The 20,371-nt window shown below is 39.2% G+C and overlaps 1 protein-coding gene across 1 annotated transcript in view; it reads right to left on the bottom strand.

The window, feature by feature from the left end:
- Positions 1–235: 235 nt before the first annotated feature.
- The window catches only part of FGF18 (fibroblast growth factor 18), a 139,223-nt gene continuing 119,087 nt past the window's right edge, over positions 236–20,371 (bottom strand). The window contains exon 5 of the mRNA XM_087715162.1: positions 236–1,297. Coding sequence (XP_087571288.1) covers positions 1,031–1,297 — 267 coding nt within the window. The 3' untranslated portion in view covers positions 236–1,030. The remainder of the gene's footprint in view (positions 1,298–20,371) is intronic.

Raw genomic sequence — 20,371 nt, 5'->3', positions numbered from 1 at the left:
TCCTGGCACATAAAATTCTATTACTGATCTCTAAATTCTCACCGAGCCCAAGCTCTGGTAACAAGTTTAAGGGCCTCAGTGTAGTTTGGCGAAAAGCTGGGGGGGGAGGGGAATGTATGAACAGCAGTAATACGTCTATGTGTTTTAAATAATTTTTTAATTGCTGAGGCAGTAATACCTGGTTCATGGAACTGCAATATACAGAGAAATGAAATAAATAGCTTTATAATATAATACATATATATTTATATATATATAAATATATGTATTACATTTATGTGCATAAATATAATACATGCATTCATATACATATATATAATAGAGCTGGTTTTTAAAATACTCCCTTATCATTGGTGTATTAGGTTATTTTACTTAGTCACTTGAAGGTCATTTAGCAGCATTCTCCAGAAGTGAGCAGAACAATGCAGGATCACAGAGTCGTGACACCTTATGTCATTGGAAACATTACAAAGGATGAGGTACTGAGCCCTCCAGGGAAGCCCCATCCCAGATCAGCAGATCTTCACATCTCAGCCTATCTTGCAGAGACAAAATAACCAAGGGCTGCAACACCAGAGAATTATCCAAGGATTTTCAGGGGTTGGATGGGGGTGGGAGGGGAGAGGAAGGGAGAACTTTGGCTTTCTTTGGTTTTGTGGTTTTGGTTTTTTAGTATTATTATTATTATTATAACATGAACTTTTTCCTCTCTAGGGATTGGCTTGAATATGTTGTCCATTCCAAACGTTGTCCATTCCCAGTGAGAAATAAAGCACCTGTATGTCAATCCACAGCATAAAAAAGTCAATTTAAATAGAGCCATTCGGTTTTTTTTCTTCTTCTTCTTCAAGTTACAATAAATCTTTTACAGCTTCCCCAGTGGATTTCTATTTTTAACCCAGTCTTTTTTTTAAAAAAAAAATTAAAAAACAATGTACAAAAATAGAACTTCTCCCTTATTTTTAGTGTAAAAATATTTCTCTGGTACAGTCTATTCTTGTAGTTTATTTGCAAGACACTGCCTCGTCTTTTAACTGGGGTTGGTGGGTCGTATTCTCCTAGTCCTCTTCGTCACTGTGGTATACTTGAAAGGTTTCTGTAACTCCACTTGTCCCTTTGGATATCGTTTCATAAAGTGGACATCTTGCTGGTTCTCCCGGGTCTTGGGCCCTTTCCGAGGCCTCCCTTTTTTGGTGAATCCAACATACCAGCCCGAGTACTTTGCTGACATCAGAGCTGTGTAGTTGTTCTCCAAGACTTTTTCAATGAAGACACATTCTTTGCTGGTGCCATCTGGCTGCAAATGAAACACAGAGAAGATTTTTTAAAAAATTGCCAAAGGTTTGCAAGCAAGGGGACAAATGTGGGTAGACCAGAAGTGGTATTCAGCAGGTTCTGACCAGTTCTGGAGAACCGGTAGCAGAAATTTTGAGTGGTTCGGAGAACCAGTAAATACCACCCCTGAGTGGGGATTTTGCAGTATCCTTCCCCTGCTATGCCCACCAAGCCATGCCACGTCCACCAAGCCACGTCCACCGAACCACAGTAGCAACATTTTTTGAATCCCACCCGTCAGAATAGAAGCCACCAAATCACTACACCTGCAGTCTCTATAGGGGGAGGAAGCGTATCCCTATATTCAGCTCAGGGTGGGCCAGTGAAAGCATTAGCATTCATCTCTGTTCTGAAACAACATTATCATTCAAGTCAACTCAACTCAAAGAGGAAATGGGATTGTTTTTAATGACTTCTTCCTTTTAACAGATAAAAGATTATCATTTCATGACAACATATGGAGGCACATTGGGGGCTTTGCCCCCGTCCTTCAGGGGCCTTGAGAGAGCCTGAAGTCTCAGGCTAGTATTATACCCTGCCCAGAGATACATGTATGCCATGATGATGGAGGATTGTAGTAAAAGCCAACAGTCCTGCAACAGTCACAGGACTCTGTTTCCTTCGGGAATGCAGCTATCCTCTCTAACCAGAAAGGGAGGTTCCTATTTTATATGACTGAGGAAATATTTGTGAAATGGTGGCTGAGTTTCTTTCACTTACCTGCCCATGAATAACAAAACCAGAATTATGCAGTGTTGCAAAGAAAAAAAAATTCTGCAATGCAAATACGAACTGTGCAGTCTAGCTTGTTGACATTTAATTTTTATTACCTAGCTGCTTGTTGTTATTGTTTTAAACAGCCGAGTACAGAAGTACATTCTATAAATTTAACATGCTCAAGCAAAAAGTTTCCTTCTTATCCCTACATAAAAACGGATCCATCGTGCATGAAATTGTAACTGTCTCACTGCTGCCACCATAGCTGTATGCAGCTAAACATTATCTTCAATTCCATGGTTGGCTAAGTTCTTTCCTAGATAAATTTCATCCAAGTTGCAATCATGTGCACTTAGAAAAGAATGTGTAATATTGGTTTCCTTCCTTTAAGAAACCTATATAGTTTGTATTAAAAACTAGTTTAAAAATGTATACAAGTAATTCGGCAATATCAATGAAACACTCCAATCAGACAATGTTAGGGGATGGAACCTAAGAAATCACATTCAGTTTTTCTCCATTATCATTCTCCATGTTCACCTATGCTAAATAAAAAGATCAAAGGTAACTTACTTATTTAAACTACACATATTGGACTTGTTTCAGAGATAAGTAATAATTGTAATGCTTATAATTTGTGTTGAAATAACACAGATGGACTATATTTGAGGGTGTGTTTCTGCCAAGTTGGAGGCAAGAAGAAAATTCTTTAGCTTCTCTTTGGAACTGATCTACTGATTTCCTGCCAAGACGCAGGGGAGTCACAGAGATATGATTCTAGGCATCTGAAGTAAAACTGTATGTTGTCTTTTTTGCACCAAAAACTTGGTTCTTTCAAGCAACTGTTACTGCTGCCAAATCAGCAAATTTCAGAACTATGAAAACACTACCATCACTGATATGATTCTAGCTCTCTGCATCTAGACTCAAGCAAAGTATGTATGTTTAAAAATGGAGAGGGGAAGGGGAAAAAAAGCAAAGTTAAGGCCAACCTAAAAATAAGGGGGAAATGTCTTCAATTTATATTCCAACACAACATACTTAATTTATAGTTCCCTAAGCAATTTCCAAATGAAACAAGGTTACATTTCAGTATTTGCACTTCTCTACGCTTTATAGCATGGTTCCCCAATAAAAGTGCATTAAAACATTCTACATGATTGCACACTTATTATATTTAATTGTAAACATGTATTGTAATATTTTATGCAAATAAAATATGCTTTTGTACAGGTGTATTGTATGTTATGAGACAATGCTTATGGAATTGCATCTGTTTGATGAAATGTGCGGGGAAAAATCCACCTGAATTCATGTTATGCAAATTTTTAAAAATAATAAACAGATGCAGGAATGGGATAAAGTGAACATAAAAGTGGATAAACATGAAATAGAACAAATCCAAAATGGACAGATTCAACCATTCCTAGTCTTTCAACGAAGTGACAAAGATACTGTTCCAAAAAAAATAATTAGTGTCTTGACTGGGAATGAAGCATATCCTACATCAGGCTTGTTCAAAATTATGTCTCTAGCTCTTATTATTAAAATAGAATTAAGTAGAATGTTGCTGTCCTTGCAAAGGTCCAGCTTTCACTTTAACACCTCAGGATAGCATCTACTTTTAGGATGCCAAATTTGCATACAACTGATAAGTCAAAGAAATAGCATTTCCCTGCCTTTAAACTGGTAATCAACATCCAAGAATGATCTGATATGAAAGATCATAGCCACCCCCACCTCAAATATGCAGGTGGTTAAGAAACATAAAACCCCAACCATTATGGATTTGGTGGATTTGATTGTTTTTCACCCCATTCCCAGAAAAAGAAAGGGGGGGCGCTTATCTTCCGTTCTAAGAAGCTAATTGCTCTCTCGTGTCTTTATTTTCAATTTTCACGTTAACCCCTACCTTCTCGGCTGCCACTTCCTTCCTCTGTGCCTGCTGGGATCACAACGCCACAGATGGTAGTTTGGCACTGGCAACAGCTCCAGCCTGAGACAACCCCTTCCTGCTGTCGCCACTGCCTTTCCTACCCCCACTCCCAACCACTTTTTCTTCGAAACCCTCCCCCATTCCATCCTCTCTCCTGACATCTCCTGTTATCAATCACAATCTCCATTGTGAGATTGAGAGCAAGCCCAGGCAGTATGGAGCACCAGGCCAAGGCAGTTTCATCTCCTAACAGAGAACTGCATGCATCTAATCTCTGACAAAATATCTATGGCATTAGGCATTATGTTCTATAATGTGTAAAATACATCATATTGCCTTTTGTTGTCCTGTTTTGGCAAGAAGGTTATTCTTATGGCAGGGGTTGTGTTGGTTGGTGGGGGAGGACTAAATAACACAACCTTCACTCGCTATTGGTTAATTGGATCAGCAGCTGATAGGCTGGCGGTGAGTCATATCTTCGATGTTCTGCTATTGGACAGCTGGAGGGGGTTACTGTTAGCTCACAATGATTCAATCAGCTTCCTGGCTGGCCAGAACCCTGGCAATCATACAGTTGACTTTTGGGATAGAGAGGAGGGAAGGTTGTAGATTACTTTTTCAGGCAATGGAAATAGCATATACTCTAGCAGAAGATGTAGCATACACTTGCCTAGGCACCACTGACCATGCTCACAAGGCACTCGGGTAACCTCTTTGTAGCCACAGCACTTGAATGCATTACGAGGAATTGCATTTCTCTGTTTGAGAATAATTGCAGGAAGGAGAATGCTGTTCTTGGAATAGCAGAGCTGAGGCTGCTATGATTAAATCCTGAGCAGAAATGAATGGCAGGCGAGGCGGGGCGGGGGGGGGAGAAGTCACTCAGTTCATGATGTCGTCAAGTTCTTTACAAGCAGGGTAAATTTGGGTTCTGAGAATTAAGTTAGACATTCCTCAGTACGCAGCATGTGTTATACGTTTTGCTTTCCCCTTTATTACAACTTTCTAGGATGTGTTACTAGAAAATGCAGTGTGGTGAGAAGAGACCCTTTTTTCCTCCTTTATGATTAGAGCCAACTCACTTTCCTGATCTTTGACACAACAAGACACACAACCTTAGTTAGCACTTGTACTTTTGTTATAAGTGCTCATAGTATGTCATGCAGGAGGTCCATTACAATCGTGCTGGGGGAGGACAGGGTTAAACTTCACCTCCTTATAAGAGTCCCTCTTCTCCTTCTTCCTTCACATTTGTAATGAATCCAGAGAAAACAGGAGGTATCGTTGCCTGCTAAGTATTGAGGAAATGTTTGATTAGGCTCCGAGATAGATAATTAAGAACTTGGTGCTTGCATTTGTTATCACTTGTTATCACTTGCCCAGGAGTGATAACTGGTGAGAAAATATGTGTCCTCAGCTGCTGTGAAACATGTTAGGTGCGACAGTCCCTACCCGCTTTTGTAAACTGGCCATTGGCAAATCCTGCTGTTTCCCTCAGAAGCTGAATTATGGGGAAAGTGAGGAAGCCAAAATCCATAAGCCCTCCCTCTTACGTGTTCCAAAAATTTAAAAACATTAGCTAGGGATTTATTACAATAATCTGAACATTATTTCACTGCCAATCACAACAGGGGATATATACTCATATATTTCTACCATTTTTTTTATTTTCTATTGAATAGGCTCAAAAAACACTAGCAGAATGTAGCCTAGTCCATTATTTCTAAGGGCTCCAGCCATGAGATGATACCTGCAGTAATGTAATTATGCATAGGGTTTTAAAAAATTATAATAAAACAATTTAATAAAAATACTCAAAATGCATATTCAGTATTAATTAGTTTACGTGTAAAACTTTGTAGTCCATCAAATGTTGTTTTATTGTGGGGGGAAAAGATGTTTCTAGAAAGGATGAGTAAAGAATGTTGAAAATGTATGCCAAAAATATATAATCCCAGTGGAGTCACCCAAGCTGTGGAAGTGATCTTAGTTGTTCAGTTAAAGTAAACTATTAAAAATATTTTTAATTCGCCTTTATTATTTTTATAAATATGGTAGCAAACATACCCAATACTCCTTCCACATCCTATTTTCTCAACAACAATAATAAGTAACCCTCTGAGGTGAGTTGGGCTGTGAGAGAATGATTGGCCCAAGTCATCCAGCCGGCTTTCATGCCTAAGGCAATACTTAAATCCTAACCACTAGACCAAATTGGGCAGCACTAATATAGGAAGATGCTGGAGGCAGATAATCATTTTAGTGACAACAGATTAAGGTATCATTTCAAACTGGGCAGGAGAAGGCAACAGAAAACCACTCCTATATTTTACCCATAGATAGACAAGGTAAAGTGATAGATGATATAACACCATTGGTTGGATAGCACTCAGTATACTACTGAGGAAGAATTGAGAATGGTGTTCATGATACAGCTAGATTAAAGCCTTCAGACATCTAGCTACTGATGTTGCCACATAGGAAACAAAAATCCAAAGCTGCAAAGACAGAAATACAGTGTAAACATGGAATATAAGAAGCATGAAAATGAGAAAATGTAACGAAGTTACAGATGAAACAAAGATGGAAGAGCATATTGAAATACTGTATAGTAGAGATGTCAGAATCCAAAATACCTTAGAAAATATCCCCGTTTTGTCAATATGTTCCATTGATTATAGATAGGATCTCATTTGGGTTGACTAGGTCAAACTATGGGTTGTCCATGGGAAAACAAGAATCTAATATCTCATTCTCTTCAGGCAAAGCCTATACACAGGACAGAAAGCCACAGTCTGGGTTGAACATCACAAAACAGATTGACTCCACAACAGCAAAGAAGTAAAATTGGGTGGTATATTCTCCCTTTATTTAGTCAGCTTATATTCTGAATATATGCTGGAGGAATGCTGGAGTGAAAGAGCATCGAAATCAGAGAAGAATCATCAATGATCTGTGCTATCTGATAACACTTCTGAAAAATGATAATGCAAACAATCTGGAAATTCTAGTAAAGAAAGTCAAGGACACAGTAAAAATATGAAACTAAGTTTAAATATAAATAAAATGAAACTAATGACAACAGCCTTGGAATTGACAGTGAGGAGCTGAAGTGATTGTTAGCTTTTTCCTTTTAGGATTAACCACCAATAATAAAGGAACCAGCAGTCATGGAATGTGCTGCAACCCAGCATTTAGCAGGACAACAATGAAGGTCTTGGAAAAAAAGATTCTCAGATTCCATAATGTGTCTATTTCAACTAAGATCAGAACTGTGCACACAGTCATTTTCCCAGTGACATGCTGTGAAGAGAAAGTTTGATTTTGAAGAAGCAAGATAGAAAGAATACTGACATTTTTTAGCATTAATGTTGGAGAAGATTTCTGAGAACACCAAGAGATAGCCAAGAAAAACAAACGGTTCACGGAACAAATCAATCCAAAGTTCTCCCTCAAGGCAAAAATTAGTTAGCCTGAATTATGATGTTTTAGACACATTATACCAAGACCTAGCTTTTTGGAGAAGGTTCTGGAGATCAAAGAAGAAGGAAAGAGAAAAGGATAACCAACAGTAAGGTAGTGGTGATGGGCCCATGTGTTGGAAGACCTCAAGGGCAAGGTTGAGAAGAGATCTTCCTGAAAATCTAGCTAAGTGCCTGCTAAGAGATGATTTTATTTATTTATTTATTAGACTTATATACCGCTTCATAGGGCTTTCAGCCCTCTCTAAGTGGTTTACAATTTTTTTTTTTTTTAGCAAATTGAGTCAGCAACTTGCCCCCACAGTCCGGGTCCTCATTTCACCCACCTCGGAAGGATAGAAGGCTGAGTCGATCTTGAGCCGGTGAGATTTGAACAGCTGAACTGCAGATCACAGTTAGCTAAAGTGGCCTGCAGTACTGCACCCTAACCACTGCGCCACCTCGGCTGATGCCAACTTGACAGCATATAAGTGATCAACCAGTCAGAGCTTTATAAACTGTCCCAATCAAAAATAATGAGTAGCTCACAACCACATTAAATCTGAAATGTCACAAAAAGGTAAAATATAATTAATTAAATAACCATTAAAATATACACATCATGAGCCGTGGTAGCGCAGTGGTTAAAATGCAGTATTGCAGCTAACTTTGCCCACTGCCAGGAGTTTGGTCCTTACCAGCTCAAGGTTGACTCAGCCTTCAATTCTTCCGAAGTCGTAAAATGAGGAGCCAGATTGTTGGGGTGGGGGGGGCAATATGCTGACTCTGCAAACCACTTAGAGAGGGCTGTAAAGTACTGTAAAGTGGTACATAAGTCTAAGTGCTATTGCTGTAATATAAAAACACCCTAAAATCAGAAATCAAACTAGCAGCAGCTGAAATAGTACTATGCTCCAAAGGTTCACCAGAGAAGGGTTGTCTTAGCTGCTCCCCTAAAGGTGACCAAAGTCAAGCCATCCAGAGGACATTCAGATTGGAAAGGCTAAAATGGCCAGTAGTTAAAGACAGAGGAGAACAAGAGATTGGACTCCAAATATGTTTTTGCTCCCAATTATGTATTCATGGCAAAAACTAAAGCAATTTTTGTTTTAATTCAGCTTCTGAAATTCAGACACTTTAGAAGGAACATGGAATGGATTATATTTCTTATTATTGCTGAAAGGATTGCAACTTCATTATGTAAGCTGAGCTAAGCAAGTCAGAGACTGGTCTAATGTTTGGTCCACTGTTAGATAAGTGATAGAAAGTTAGGGCACTGATTGAGAACAAACCCAACTGCAAATGAAAGATTGGTTCTCTCTAAAGGAACTAGTATCCAGCACTCTTCTGGAAACACATATGTTATATTGTAATAGCTTCTACAGCTGTTTCTGTGGTTTTGCTCATGCAAGAAAAATCATATGGGTTTGTGAGTTTTTTTGCTCATGCAAAAAAAAAATCATAGGTACCTTTTCAATTTGGAAATTAAAAGTCCCAATCCAGTGCTCAGCCCAGCTATCTTGCAAATATGACTTGCTAACAGATGGTCAGTCACAGTTTCTGCTTCTTAATATAGCTAACCAAGAGTCCACTGTCTCTCAAGAGAATCTCTTCTACTGCCCAAGGAATTTGGATCAACTAAATGTTTCTTTGAAAATACTGCAGTGCAAGATGTGAAACGAAGCCTTCCTTGAGAGCAGTTACTTTCTGGGTTCAGAAAAGAATATTTAGTTTCAACTCAGTGAATTCTAACCCTCAAATGCAGCCAACGCTCCCCTCCAACACCAAATAATCCTTGGAATGTATCATATCTTCTATTTGCATGTGGAAAATAAAGAAAAATTGGTAGTGGTGGGAAATATCACAGTAATAAGAAAATCTAAGGGAAAAATGGCAAAATGTGGTGGGTATCAAGGAAGATAATTAAGCTGGAGCTACAACTTTTACATAATGAAGCTATTGCATCAAATTGTCATAAGACTCTCATGTTCTCAGCTGTTTGACTTCAGGCCAAGAAATTCTGAAAATATGACCAAATTGATTCCCCATAGTCTATGCATTTCAGCTGCTTCATAATGTTGTGGGCCAGGCCATCCCTAACTGTAAATGAAGGCCAAGGGTTACTCATTACATGCAATCCCTCCAATATGCTGGCCTCTGAACTTCAAGACTCCTCTGAGAAACATCCTCAGGAGTCTTAGTAAGAAAGTTCAGCATCCATAAGTATACTACAACTCTGAAAAGTGATTTCTAGGTATTGCCAGGGTATGAGTTTTGGCAGTGAAAAGAGAGGGTGGGTGGGGGAGGTAAATAAGATAGAAATATATTCATGTAGGGTCCACTTCCATAAATTTGTGTTCTGCCGAGTATCTTCAGATTGGCTATCATGTCGTGGGAAAATAAAGAGCCACCACTCATTGGTAGAACATGAAAAAAATATCTCTCTTGCTTCACATCTGTAAGTTATGGAATTTATTTTCATAAAATATGATGGTGAACTTAGATGGTTTTTTGAAAGGATATGGCTACACAAAGGAATCCATTATAATGGTCATGTGCTATCTTAACAAAATCCTGAAGAAATCCAATGGTTCTCCAACCATTGCAGAAATGAATCATGTTTTCTTGCAAGATTGCGAGGGACCTACTGCATTTCCCTGAAAATAAGACAGGGTCATGTTTTCTTTCGACCCTCGAAATAAGTACTTGGCCTTATTTTTGGGAAGGTCTTATTATTTTTGAGGTGCAGGAGGCAACGAGCATGGTCACCTCATGGCTGCTGCTGTGTTGCAATATTTTCAGGGAGAGCTTATTTTCAGGAGAGGGTTTATTTTAGCACATGTGCTCAAAAGCCCAATTGGGCTTATTATCCAGGGAGGTCTTATTTTTGAGGAAATAGGGTAGTTGGCCACTAGAGAAATAAAATGCTAAACTAGCTAGCCTATTGCTTAGATCCAGCCAGCTTTTCTTATACTCAGAAGAACTTGAATTCAAAGAGTAGTTGTATGAATTAATATATGGCAACTTTATTTATTCAAAACACATCCCACTGTTGAAACCGACATGCCTGTTAATCATGTGAATGTATGAAAATGCCTAATTCTGTTAGTTTTTTTTTTATTTTTTCAAAATAACAGCCATGGTAATCCTTACTAATACATGACAAGCCATGCTCATCAAGAAAAATGCTCCACTCATGAATCATTTTGGTATAATGGTTAGGGCACCAGGCTAGAAACCAGGAGCCCATGAGTTTTAGTCCCATCTTAGTCACAAAGCAAACTGGGGGATCTTGGGCCAGTTACTCTCTCTCAGCCCTAGGAAGGAGGCAATGGCAAACCACTTCGGAAAACCCTTGCCAAGAAACCTTCAGGGACTTGTTCAGCAATCTCCTAGAATCTGACAAAATTGAACAGAAGGGTGACCGGAAATGACCCACTGGGAACACACTTTCAGGAATGCTAATATTCTAAATTAACTACAGATAGACACGGGCTCCTTATGGCCCAGTACAGTAAAACATTTTTCATCTTAAACGATTAAGTGAAAATATTCCTGATACTCCACAAATTTTCATCCAATGACATAGAATAATTCATCACATAGATTCATCCTAAACTTAAGGACATTTCCCATTATTGCTGTTTAAGCTTCTAATTTATTGTTCAAATGCTTAGTCTGACCAAGCAGCCGACCAGGGGAGCAGCAGCCACGCCAGGGATCCAGCCTCCTGCCATTCCAGCTCAGGCAATGTTTCCCGGCCAACCCAGGGGCCCACGGCTAGAGAGGAAAGCTCCCCCCTTGGGGGTAAAATCTGACAGAGATCCCCAGAAATTGGGATTTTTCCTGGGTCAGATCCTCACTTTATGCAAGAATATGGATGCAATTTTCCAACCCAGGGAGTACGAGTCATCACCCAAGCCCTAGAAAGGACAGCTGCCAGATGGGTGGTAACCCTCCACGATGTTTTTTTTTCATTTCTTATTCGAAAGCAATATGGAGAAAAATTCTATTTTCAAAATATTTATTTTAACATAATTACAAAATGTACCAGAAGCCAACAGAATCTCATAGATTTATTTTCAAAATAATTTTATATGATATTATCTTGTAAAGTTTTGTCGTTTTCCTAGAATAGTATTTGATACATACATGCACACACAAAAACATACACATGCATATATACATATTGTATGCAGACTTATAGGCACTGTTCCCTCTAAGGTGCGCGCCTGCGCGGCCGCGCACGTTGCAAGAAAAGCCCGCGCAGCAGAGTCTATCTGCCGCGCAGAGTTTTCTGTAAAGCAAACGTGGGGAAGTCCTTTGCAGGCGGCTAGAACTGTCCGCCTGCAAAGGACCTCTCCAGACTTGTTTTGAAGAGCACGGCTCTTCAAGTCCATGTTCGGGGGATCCCTTGGAGAGGGGATTCCTTCCTGCGACTGCGAGACCCCGCCCAGAAAATGCGGAGAGATTGGCTGGGCTGGATGTGGCCCACGGACCTAATTTCCTTTCCCGTCTTGAAGGAACGGGGGAGGGGGAGGAGGGGGAAACGCATTGGTGACGGCTTCATCCAACAGCCTCAGCTCAGCTGAGCTCCGGATTGGGGTGTTTTTTTTTGGAAAAAAATATATGCTGGCTTGTTTCTTCGAAGCCTCTCCGTCGAACTCGGCCTGATGGGCTCTTGGTTTGTGAGACAGGGTGTTATTGTGAGCTCAGGGAAGAGGGGAATCAAATTACGCCCGGGGTTGGGATCCGTATCTTGTCGGTGGGCGCAAAAGCAGATGCATCTCCACGCAGCTGCCCCACCTCCCTGGGGAGCGGCAGGAATGATAGGCAGCGCCAGAGTGGTCACCCGGGCTGGAATCTTCGGGCCCATCTGGGAGGCATCCGGGTGGAAATCTGGATTTGAACCTCTCCTCCTGTTTTCCCCCTCCCTCTTACATGCCCCCTTGGTGCAGCGGGCTACTGCCGGCGAAAGGAGTGGGGCGGGCGACATTGCACAACTGGGTAAATTATAAACCACAGATTTTAATCCTATTTAATTTTTAATGGTATCAAATTTAGCTATAAAGTGGCCTTACCTACTTTTTTTTCCCTGGGCCTGCTAAATTCTGGTCCCTGGTGATACAATGAGTTAAATGCATTCTGGCCTGGATTTCCTATTGTGTAATTTGTGTCATGGACTTAATCATTTTAAATTCCATAAAATGCCAGTACACATCCTTTCTGCCAAGAGATCAGAAAAAATGCTCGAATCTTCTGATATTTAAATGATTTATAATGTTGTTTAGATATATAATTTGGATTACATTTGAAAGCTATGCATTGATTAAATACTACAGAATACAAGCAGTTCTTTCTTTTTTGGTTTTAGAAAAGGATAATTCCCCTTTTAGCCAGGCTTTTTGAATTAGATTATGGTGATGTTAACACCAGTTTTTAAGTAGATTTCAAATTTTTTTAAAACAATCTTTTAGCTGCTTTGAATACCTTGGAGATGAAAAGATGGGGTACAAACTTAAATAACAAAAAAATAGTACATTCATTTTGAAAAACAAATGCAAGGCTTGATTAATTTCATATCTTTATTTAAAATAGTTTTGGCATGGCATATGGTTTTATCAATTCAGTTGGAAATGATGTGGATGTTGTATCTGATTCTGAGGTATATATATTCTTAAGTAACATAACATATAGCATATAGTCCAAACTTGCTAGACTATTTAATTGATCTTACTACTTTAAAGGGGGAGAGTTTCATGATAAATTATTTTATTACATTTATGTTGCATTTATATATTATATTTATTACATTTATATTTCACATTATATATTTGTATTGTTATTTTAGTGTTTATTGTCAATTTTGATAGATATTATATTGATATATCAATACTGATTTTAATCATACTAAATAACAATTACTGCTATTATTTATCAGCATTACATATTTACAGTTTTTAATATCGAGTTAGTCGTATTTTAGAATAATAGCGTTATCTTTTAATAGGATAATTGGCAAAATCTAATTCAAATGTGATGGGTTGCATTCCAAAGAATGTGAGAGGACAGGTTGCCTGCAAAATGCCAGGACCCAGGACCCTGTTGGTGCCATGTCTCTCTCTAGCCAGTCTAACAATGTAAAAGCTGAGCAGAAGTCTTTTTTTTTTCAGGGTGAGCGGAAAAGTATAGTGTTTGAGTGGCACTTTTCATGTCTGGCATTCATCGGGCTGAAACCTCGCTCGCAATTGGCGCTTGACACTTGGAAGGTTGCGCAAATGTCCAGCAGACGTGACAGCAGTTCAAACTGTTGCTCTCTTAGGTGCTCAGGCATGAAACTGTGCCGCTCACACACTATACTTTCCCGCTCACACTGAAAAAAAATTAGAGGGAACATTGCTTATAGGACAATTTTTAAATGTTGAATATGTTAATGTGATATAGACTTATATGCCAAAACTTTGAAATCTGATTGTCTATCGTACTGCACATGGAGGGTGGTTAAAAGAATAAGAATGAAAAATTGGAAAACTGGCATCATTCCAGGTAGTAAGGACTGGCTTTTGGGAATGTGTTGCTTACCTGTGCTAGAAAAGGAAATATTTTCTAGTAATCATAGGATGAAGCAATGGGGCAAATATTTTATGAAATCTTACAAAAATATGTTGCATTTGATTACTGTACTATATAGTATTACATGATATTTTACTTTATTTTATTTTAAGTGACCATGAATTTAAGGTAGATTTTTTTTTTCTTTTCATTCTTATTTTTTGGATTGATGTATATATTGTATACATATGTATTGTATTGTATTAATGTATAATATAGTATTGTATATATTGGGCAGTTTTAAAATAAATAAAAACTTTAAGGATACTTTTAAAAGTTCAAGATTTGAATTTTATAATTCACTTATAATTCCCCTTAAAATTAAGAACTCCAGCATTACATAATCACTCCATCCAATGTATCTGCTGATTCCCATTTAGAGATCTTTGAGTGAATTAAAGGTTTGGCATTCCTATTCTCCCTCTCGTTCCATCAGAAATAAGGTCAGTGTAGTTTGTACATTTTAGAAACTCAGCTAAGAAATTTAAGAAGATTTATATATAAATATAAAAAATCCTAATGTGACTTTGGGGAATGATTGAAATCTGAAACACATCAGCCAATGTTTGCAAGCAACTTGCTGGATCACTTCAGTAGTTGATGGCAACTTAATACTTAATGGCAACTTTCAGTCAAGGACTTTTATATTTTAACTTTCTACTGCTTTTTTGAGATGATTTTTCACAGAAAGGTCTTCACAAATGAATGATTAGGTTGTCTTCTGGTCTCTTTCTAACCAGTTGGACCAACACCTTCAAACCAGAAAATAGCTTAAGAAATAAGAATAATTTAAGAAGACATTAAAAATATCTTTGCTGGGTCTAGAGTGAAACATAACAGAATCAAGAAAAAAAAACCTGAATTTTTGAACCTCTCCTTAATAGCTCTTTCACAATTCCTTTATTTCCCATCGTGTTTAACTGCTGCTTGTAATCTTACATATTGTCCAACACTATTGGAACTACTTTTCACCAAAGGTGAAGCTGATATATGAGTGAGAGATACAGAACCATGAAGAAAATGTTGCCCATGGTTTGGCTGAAGTAGCTAAATTTTTACTCTCTAAAAGTCTACCAATATCAATCGGTAAAATCTGTAGCATTCTAAAGACAGCCCGAACTGAAGATAATATAAAACAGCTTAGCAAAAAGCTTAAATATTTACATTTTTGTTCCACTGGATGTCAGGTTGATATTTTCTAACATTTTAAACATTATCTACCTGGCAGGATAACCAAACTGGAATTTAACCACAACAGAAAGCTCAGTGTTTATATATATATTAATAGCTTCCATTTATGAAATATGTGACTGAACTGCAGCTCACTCCAAAACATATGACCTCCTTCCACATACATTTGACAGCCACTGACAGAGTATTTGCACATGGATGAATGATAGCTGAGGAGATTCTGTCAGACCCAATTATCATATTCCCTCTATAATGAATTTGTTATAGTTATTATAAACTGCTACAATGTTTCTCTTATGAATATGGAGGGAGGGGGGACCGACATGTTCAGTTTCTGATTTGGATATTCTAGTTTCACTAGTATAGAAAATTACATTGACTTTTCTGGATGTTCTAGTCCAGTGTTTCTCAACTTTGGCAACTTGAAGATGTCCGGACTTCAACTCCCAGAATTCCCCAGCCAGCGAATGCTGGCTGGGGAATTCTGGGAGTTGAAGTCCAGACATCTTCAAGTTGCCAAGGTTGAGAAACACTGTTCTAGTCAGTCAGTCCGTCCATCCATCCATCCATCCATCCATCCATCCATCCATCCATCCATCTAGAGCCGAGGTGGCGCAGTGGTTAAATGCAGCACTGCAGGCTACTTCAGCTGACTGTTATCTGCAGTTCAGCGGTTCAAATCTCACCGGCTCAAGGTTGACTCAGCCTTCCATCCTTCCGAGGTGGGTGAAATGAGGACCCGGATTGTTGTTGGGGGCGATATGCTGACTCTGTAAACCGCTTAGAGAGGGCTGAAAGCCCCATGAAGCAGTATATAAGTCTAACTGCTATTGCTATAGCTATAGCTAGCTATCATCCATTTTGTGGCTTCAAGTCAGTGGTGACTCGAAGGTGACAGCCCGGACTACTTCCTTCAGTTTTCTGGACAAGATGTGTGTTTTTTTTTCAAAAGTACTTTGCCATTGCCTATTTCCTAGGCCTGAGAGAGAAACTGGCCCAAGGACACTTAAGTTGGGACTACAAACTCATGGTCTTCCGCTTCCTAGTCTGATGCCTCAGCCACTAATCAAACTGGCTGTCATATCAAATTTCCTCTCCCTCTCTCTCTACTGGAAATAGTACTGCAGAAAATTGCATGCAAAATTGTTTGGAGGATAAACAGCATCGAGAAAAGAAAATTCTTATGGAAATTAATTGGGTGTTTGTGATATCAATATGTAACGTGCCTTCAAAAGCACAGATTAATATGCACCTCACTGAAAGCAGTGGTAGAGAGAGGCAGCTTCCTGATTTAAGGGCAGATGTGAACCTGCAGCCCATTGAGACAAAGGCAGCAGGCAAACTGCCTGCATCGTAGTGCTCATTTTATGTATATTTCCATATCCATGCAATATCTACTGGCAGACTGTGAGAAAAAGACTATTGATTGTATATTCTGTTGAAATAAGTGAAACTCTTTTATAAAATCGCAACTCAATGTACAAAATTATTCTCCACCTATTAATTTTCTCCCCCCATACCCGCTAGGAATTCTTACTATCTTCATGCTTACACAGACTGGAAACTCATCCCTGTCAATCCTTTGAGTTAGGCCAGGTCAGGAAACTGACTCGACAATAAAAGCGTTCGGAGACTGCAACTAGTCCAGAATGCAGCTGTGCGAGCGATATATGTCACACCTATTCTCCACGAGCTGCACTGGCTACCTATTGGTCTCCGGACGCAATTCAAGGTGTTGGTTATTACCTTTAAAGCCCTGCATGGCTTAGGACCAGCATACCGCCTACTGCCACACTCCTCCCAACGGCCGGTAAGATCCCACAGGGTGGGCCTCCTTCAGATGCCGTCAGCCAGACAATGTCGGCTGGCGGCTCCCCGGAGGAGAGCCTTCTCTGTGGCTGCCCCGACCCTTTGGAATGAACTACCCCCAGAAATCCGGACCTCACCCACTCTCATGGCCTTCAGAAAAGCTGTCAAGACCTGGCTATTCTGGCAGGCCTGGGGCTGTTGACCTCATTGTTGAGGTCCAGCCCCGACTGAAATGAATGTATCTGTGTTGTTGTTTTTTAACTTGTCTATTTATATGATAGATTAGATAGATAGATAGATAGATAGATAGATAGATAGATAGATAGATAGATAGATAGATAGATAGATAGATAGATAGATGATAGATAGACAAATTGATTTCAGTGTACCAACAACTCAACAACTGTGGCAAAAAAGGTCATAAAATGGGGCAAATCTTAACAAATATCTCACTTAGCAACAGACCTTTTGGGCTCAATTGTGGAGATAAGTTGAGAACTACCTGTACTTTATTTTTTAACACGAGGAAACAAACATATAGGAAATCCCACAAACTTTTATAAAAGGTATTACTTTATTGCTGAAGTAATATGCTCTCCTATGCTTTCTGGTACACTGAAATCAATTTGTCTGTCTGTCTGTCTGTCTGTCTATCATCTATCTATCTATCTATCTATCTATCTATCTATCTATCTATCTATCTATCTATCTATCATAACAATCCAGGGAACTAATGGATGCCCTGCTCATTGGGAGCAGCCATCTTAATAGCATTCACACCACTTGTCACTATCTGTCTTCTTTTGCATTTTGTACAGTTTTTTTAAAAAAATGTCCCCTTTCTACCTCCATTCCAATTTTACTTACTACCTGGGGGAGGGGAGGGAAAAAAACTGTACATGCAGCAGTTTGAGAAGATTAAGGTCACACTAATCCAAATCAATGCAACACATATCAAGTGGGTTAAGTTCAGTATATCCACAAATCACCCAGGGTACTCTGGGGAAATCATGGCGTCCTCCTCATCCCAAAATAAACAAGATTCTGGGACCACCAGCCATCTCCATCCAGAGTTACATTTCTAGCCTGCCATTTGCAAGTCGGTCACAACATTGCTGTTTTGAACTGAAAGCTGATGAACCCCCAAAGCAATCACAGTATATTATATTATAGTGCATGCTGACAGTTCGCTATTGTCAACAGAGATGTTGAAGGTTTTCTCCAGCTGGGCAACTTTGGTCCTGTCACTCTCTCTCAGTTCAATCCCGTTTTCAGGGTTGTTGTTTAGGGGAAAATAGGAGGAGGAAAGAATATTAGGTATGTTTCCACCTTGAGTTACTTATAAAAAAGAATAAAGGCAGGATGCAAATAAACATTTTTTATCATTTTGCTGAAATGATAAAAGCTCAATTTTTTTTAAAAAAAATCAAAATCCCAATGCCCCATCTTGGGGCTCTGATGCCTATAAAAGAAGAAAAAAGCCCTCTGGGACCAAAACTTACCAGCAAGGAAGAAAAGCCTAAGCAATGAGAGAACCAATTAAAAAAAAAAATTGGTGTGTGTGTGTGTCTGTGTGTGTGAAGGTATCATGAGAAAGTAGGCATCAGAATGAGGATTAGCACCCTGCAGGACTATGGACAGCTCCAAGGCAGAGAACTTGCTCCAACCACAGTGAGAGCCAAATGGTAAATCACTTATTACCAAGCTCTCTCTTGGGGAGAACTCTGCCTTGAAATCTACTTTTCTGTTTGCTTGGAAGACAAGCTGGAACCTCAAGAAAAGAGGACCCAGTGCTTGCTAACAAGATGGTTCCACTTCTAATGAATTAAGCTGCTGATCTTGGATCTATACTATACCTGTCCTACTCCTTTTGGATTTGGTCATTAACAAATGAGAAGACCTGGCATAATCTAATATCACATGTTCAAAACGTAATTATGGGTCCCCCACAAACTCTTCTTAAACTTCAGAATTCAGAATAGAGCTGGAAGGGGACTTGAGGTCTTCTAGTCCAACTCTCTTGCTGACTCTATACCATTTCAGACAAGTGGAAAGACTCAACTCACTTGACAGTGCAATGATGGAAGTGGTGTGAGGCAGAGGGGCATGGAGCACGCCGATCCATAGAGTGGCCGGGGGTTGGTCACAACTGAATGTCTGACAATCAGGACAACACAATGATAAAATTTTTATCTACTTCCACTTTTATGACATGTCATAGAACTACTGTAGGATTACAGGTCGTGTAAACTATTAAAAGAACAGTCCTATTGTCCTACTCTGTGTGGATAGCCACAGTTATTCCATGTACAAAACACAAACATTTTCCTCTTCTGTTCATGTAATATGGTAGATTGTAGGAAAACTGGATTAAATGATCCTATTCCAATGTAGATTCCACTCAGTTAATTTATGATCATCAAGAAAAATACCAGAGAGCAAAGATCTAGGTATCCTCCAAATCTAGGAATAAATGTCCAGAATTCTCGTAATAGTTATAGTGGCTGGGGAACTCTGGAAACTGAAACCCATCAGTCTGGAAGCATCTATAGAGATTCTCAGTCATTCAGGTCATGGTTGTCCTAAAGGTGGGTATTTTTTTTTCCAAAAGGCAACTAGACTTTCTTTGTTCAGTTGCCTTTTGAAAAAAATAGAACTTTGGGACATTAATCTGGAGGTCATCCTTATTGAAAAAAACTGTTTTACATCAAAGTGGAAATCTATAAGAATGTTTGTGCAGAGGGTGTGTGTGTGTGTGTATTTCTGTCCTCCCAGAAGGGAATTCTTGATCATCACATTGTAAAATGGTTACATTTTAGCAATGGTGGGATTCAAATAATTTAACAACCGTTTCTCTGCCCTAATGACCAACTGGGTAGGTGGGGCTCAGTGGTCATGTGGGCGTGGCCAACTCAAGGTCACTCAGGTCGATGGGCACTTCGCCTTAGCTGTTATAATGTCATAAGGGTTAACCGGAGAGGCAGTTTCTGTAAGCAGGGCAATAAAGATTAGGCTAGAAACAACACTAGAATGTTTCCTTCCTGCCTTCCTTACAGGATTAGCCCTGTAACGTGGAAAAAAACAAAAGGAGATTTCTTCCAACAATTGGTTCTCTGAACTACTTAAAAAGTTACCAACCGGTTCTCCTAAATAGGTGAGAACTGGCTGAATCCCACCACTGCATTTTAGATAAGGAAGCCACCAACATTCCATGAAAAAGCCTTGCTTATATAGATGAAACCAAGACTCATATTGGTCCTTCCAGCCTTAGTCCAGTCTGTTCTGATTGGCAGCACCTCTCTTAAATGCT

This window comes from Thamnophis sirtalis, unplaced genomic scaffold (genome assembly GCF_051295495.1).
Source record: "Thamnophis sirtalis isolate CommonGarterSnake01/CBP01778 unplaced genomic scaffold, rThaSir2_p1.2 scaffold_5, whole genome shotgun sequence".
NCBI lineage: Eukaryota > Metazoa > Chordata > Lepidosauria > Squamata > Natricidae > Thamnophis > Thamnophis sirtalis.
The sequence above is the reverse complement of the archived record's forward strand: the minus strand, read 5'-3'. Positions and strand labels throughout refer to the sequence as shown.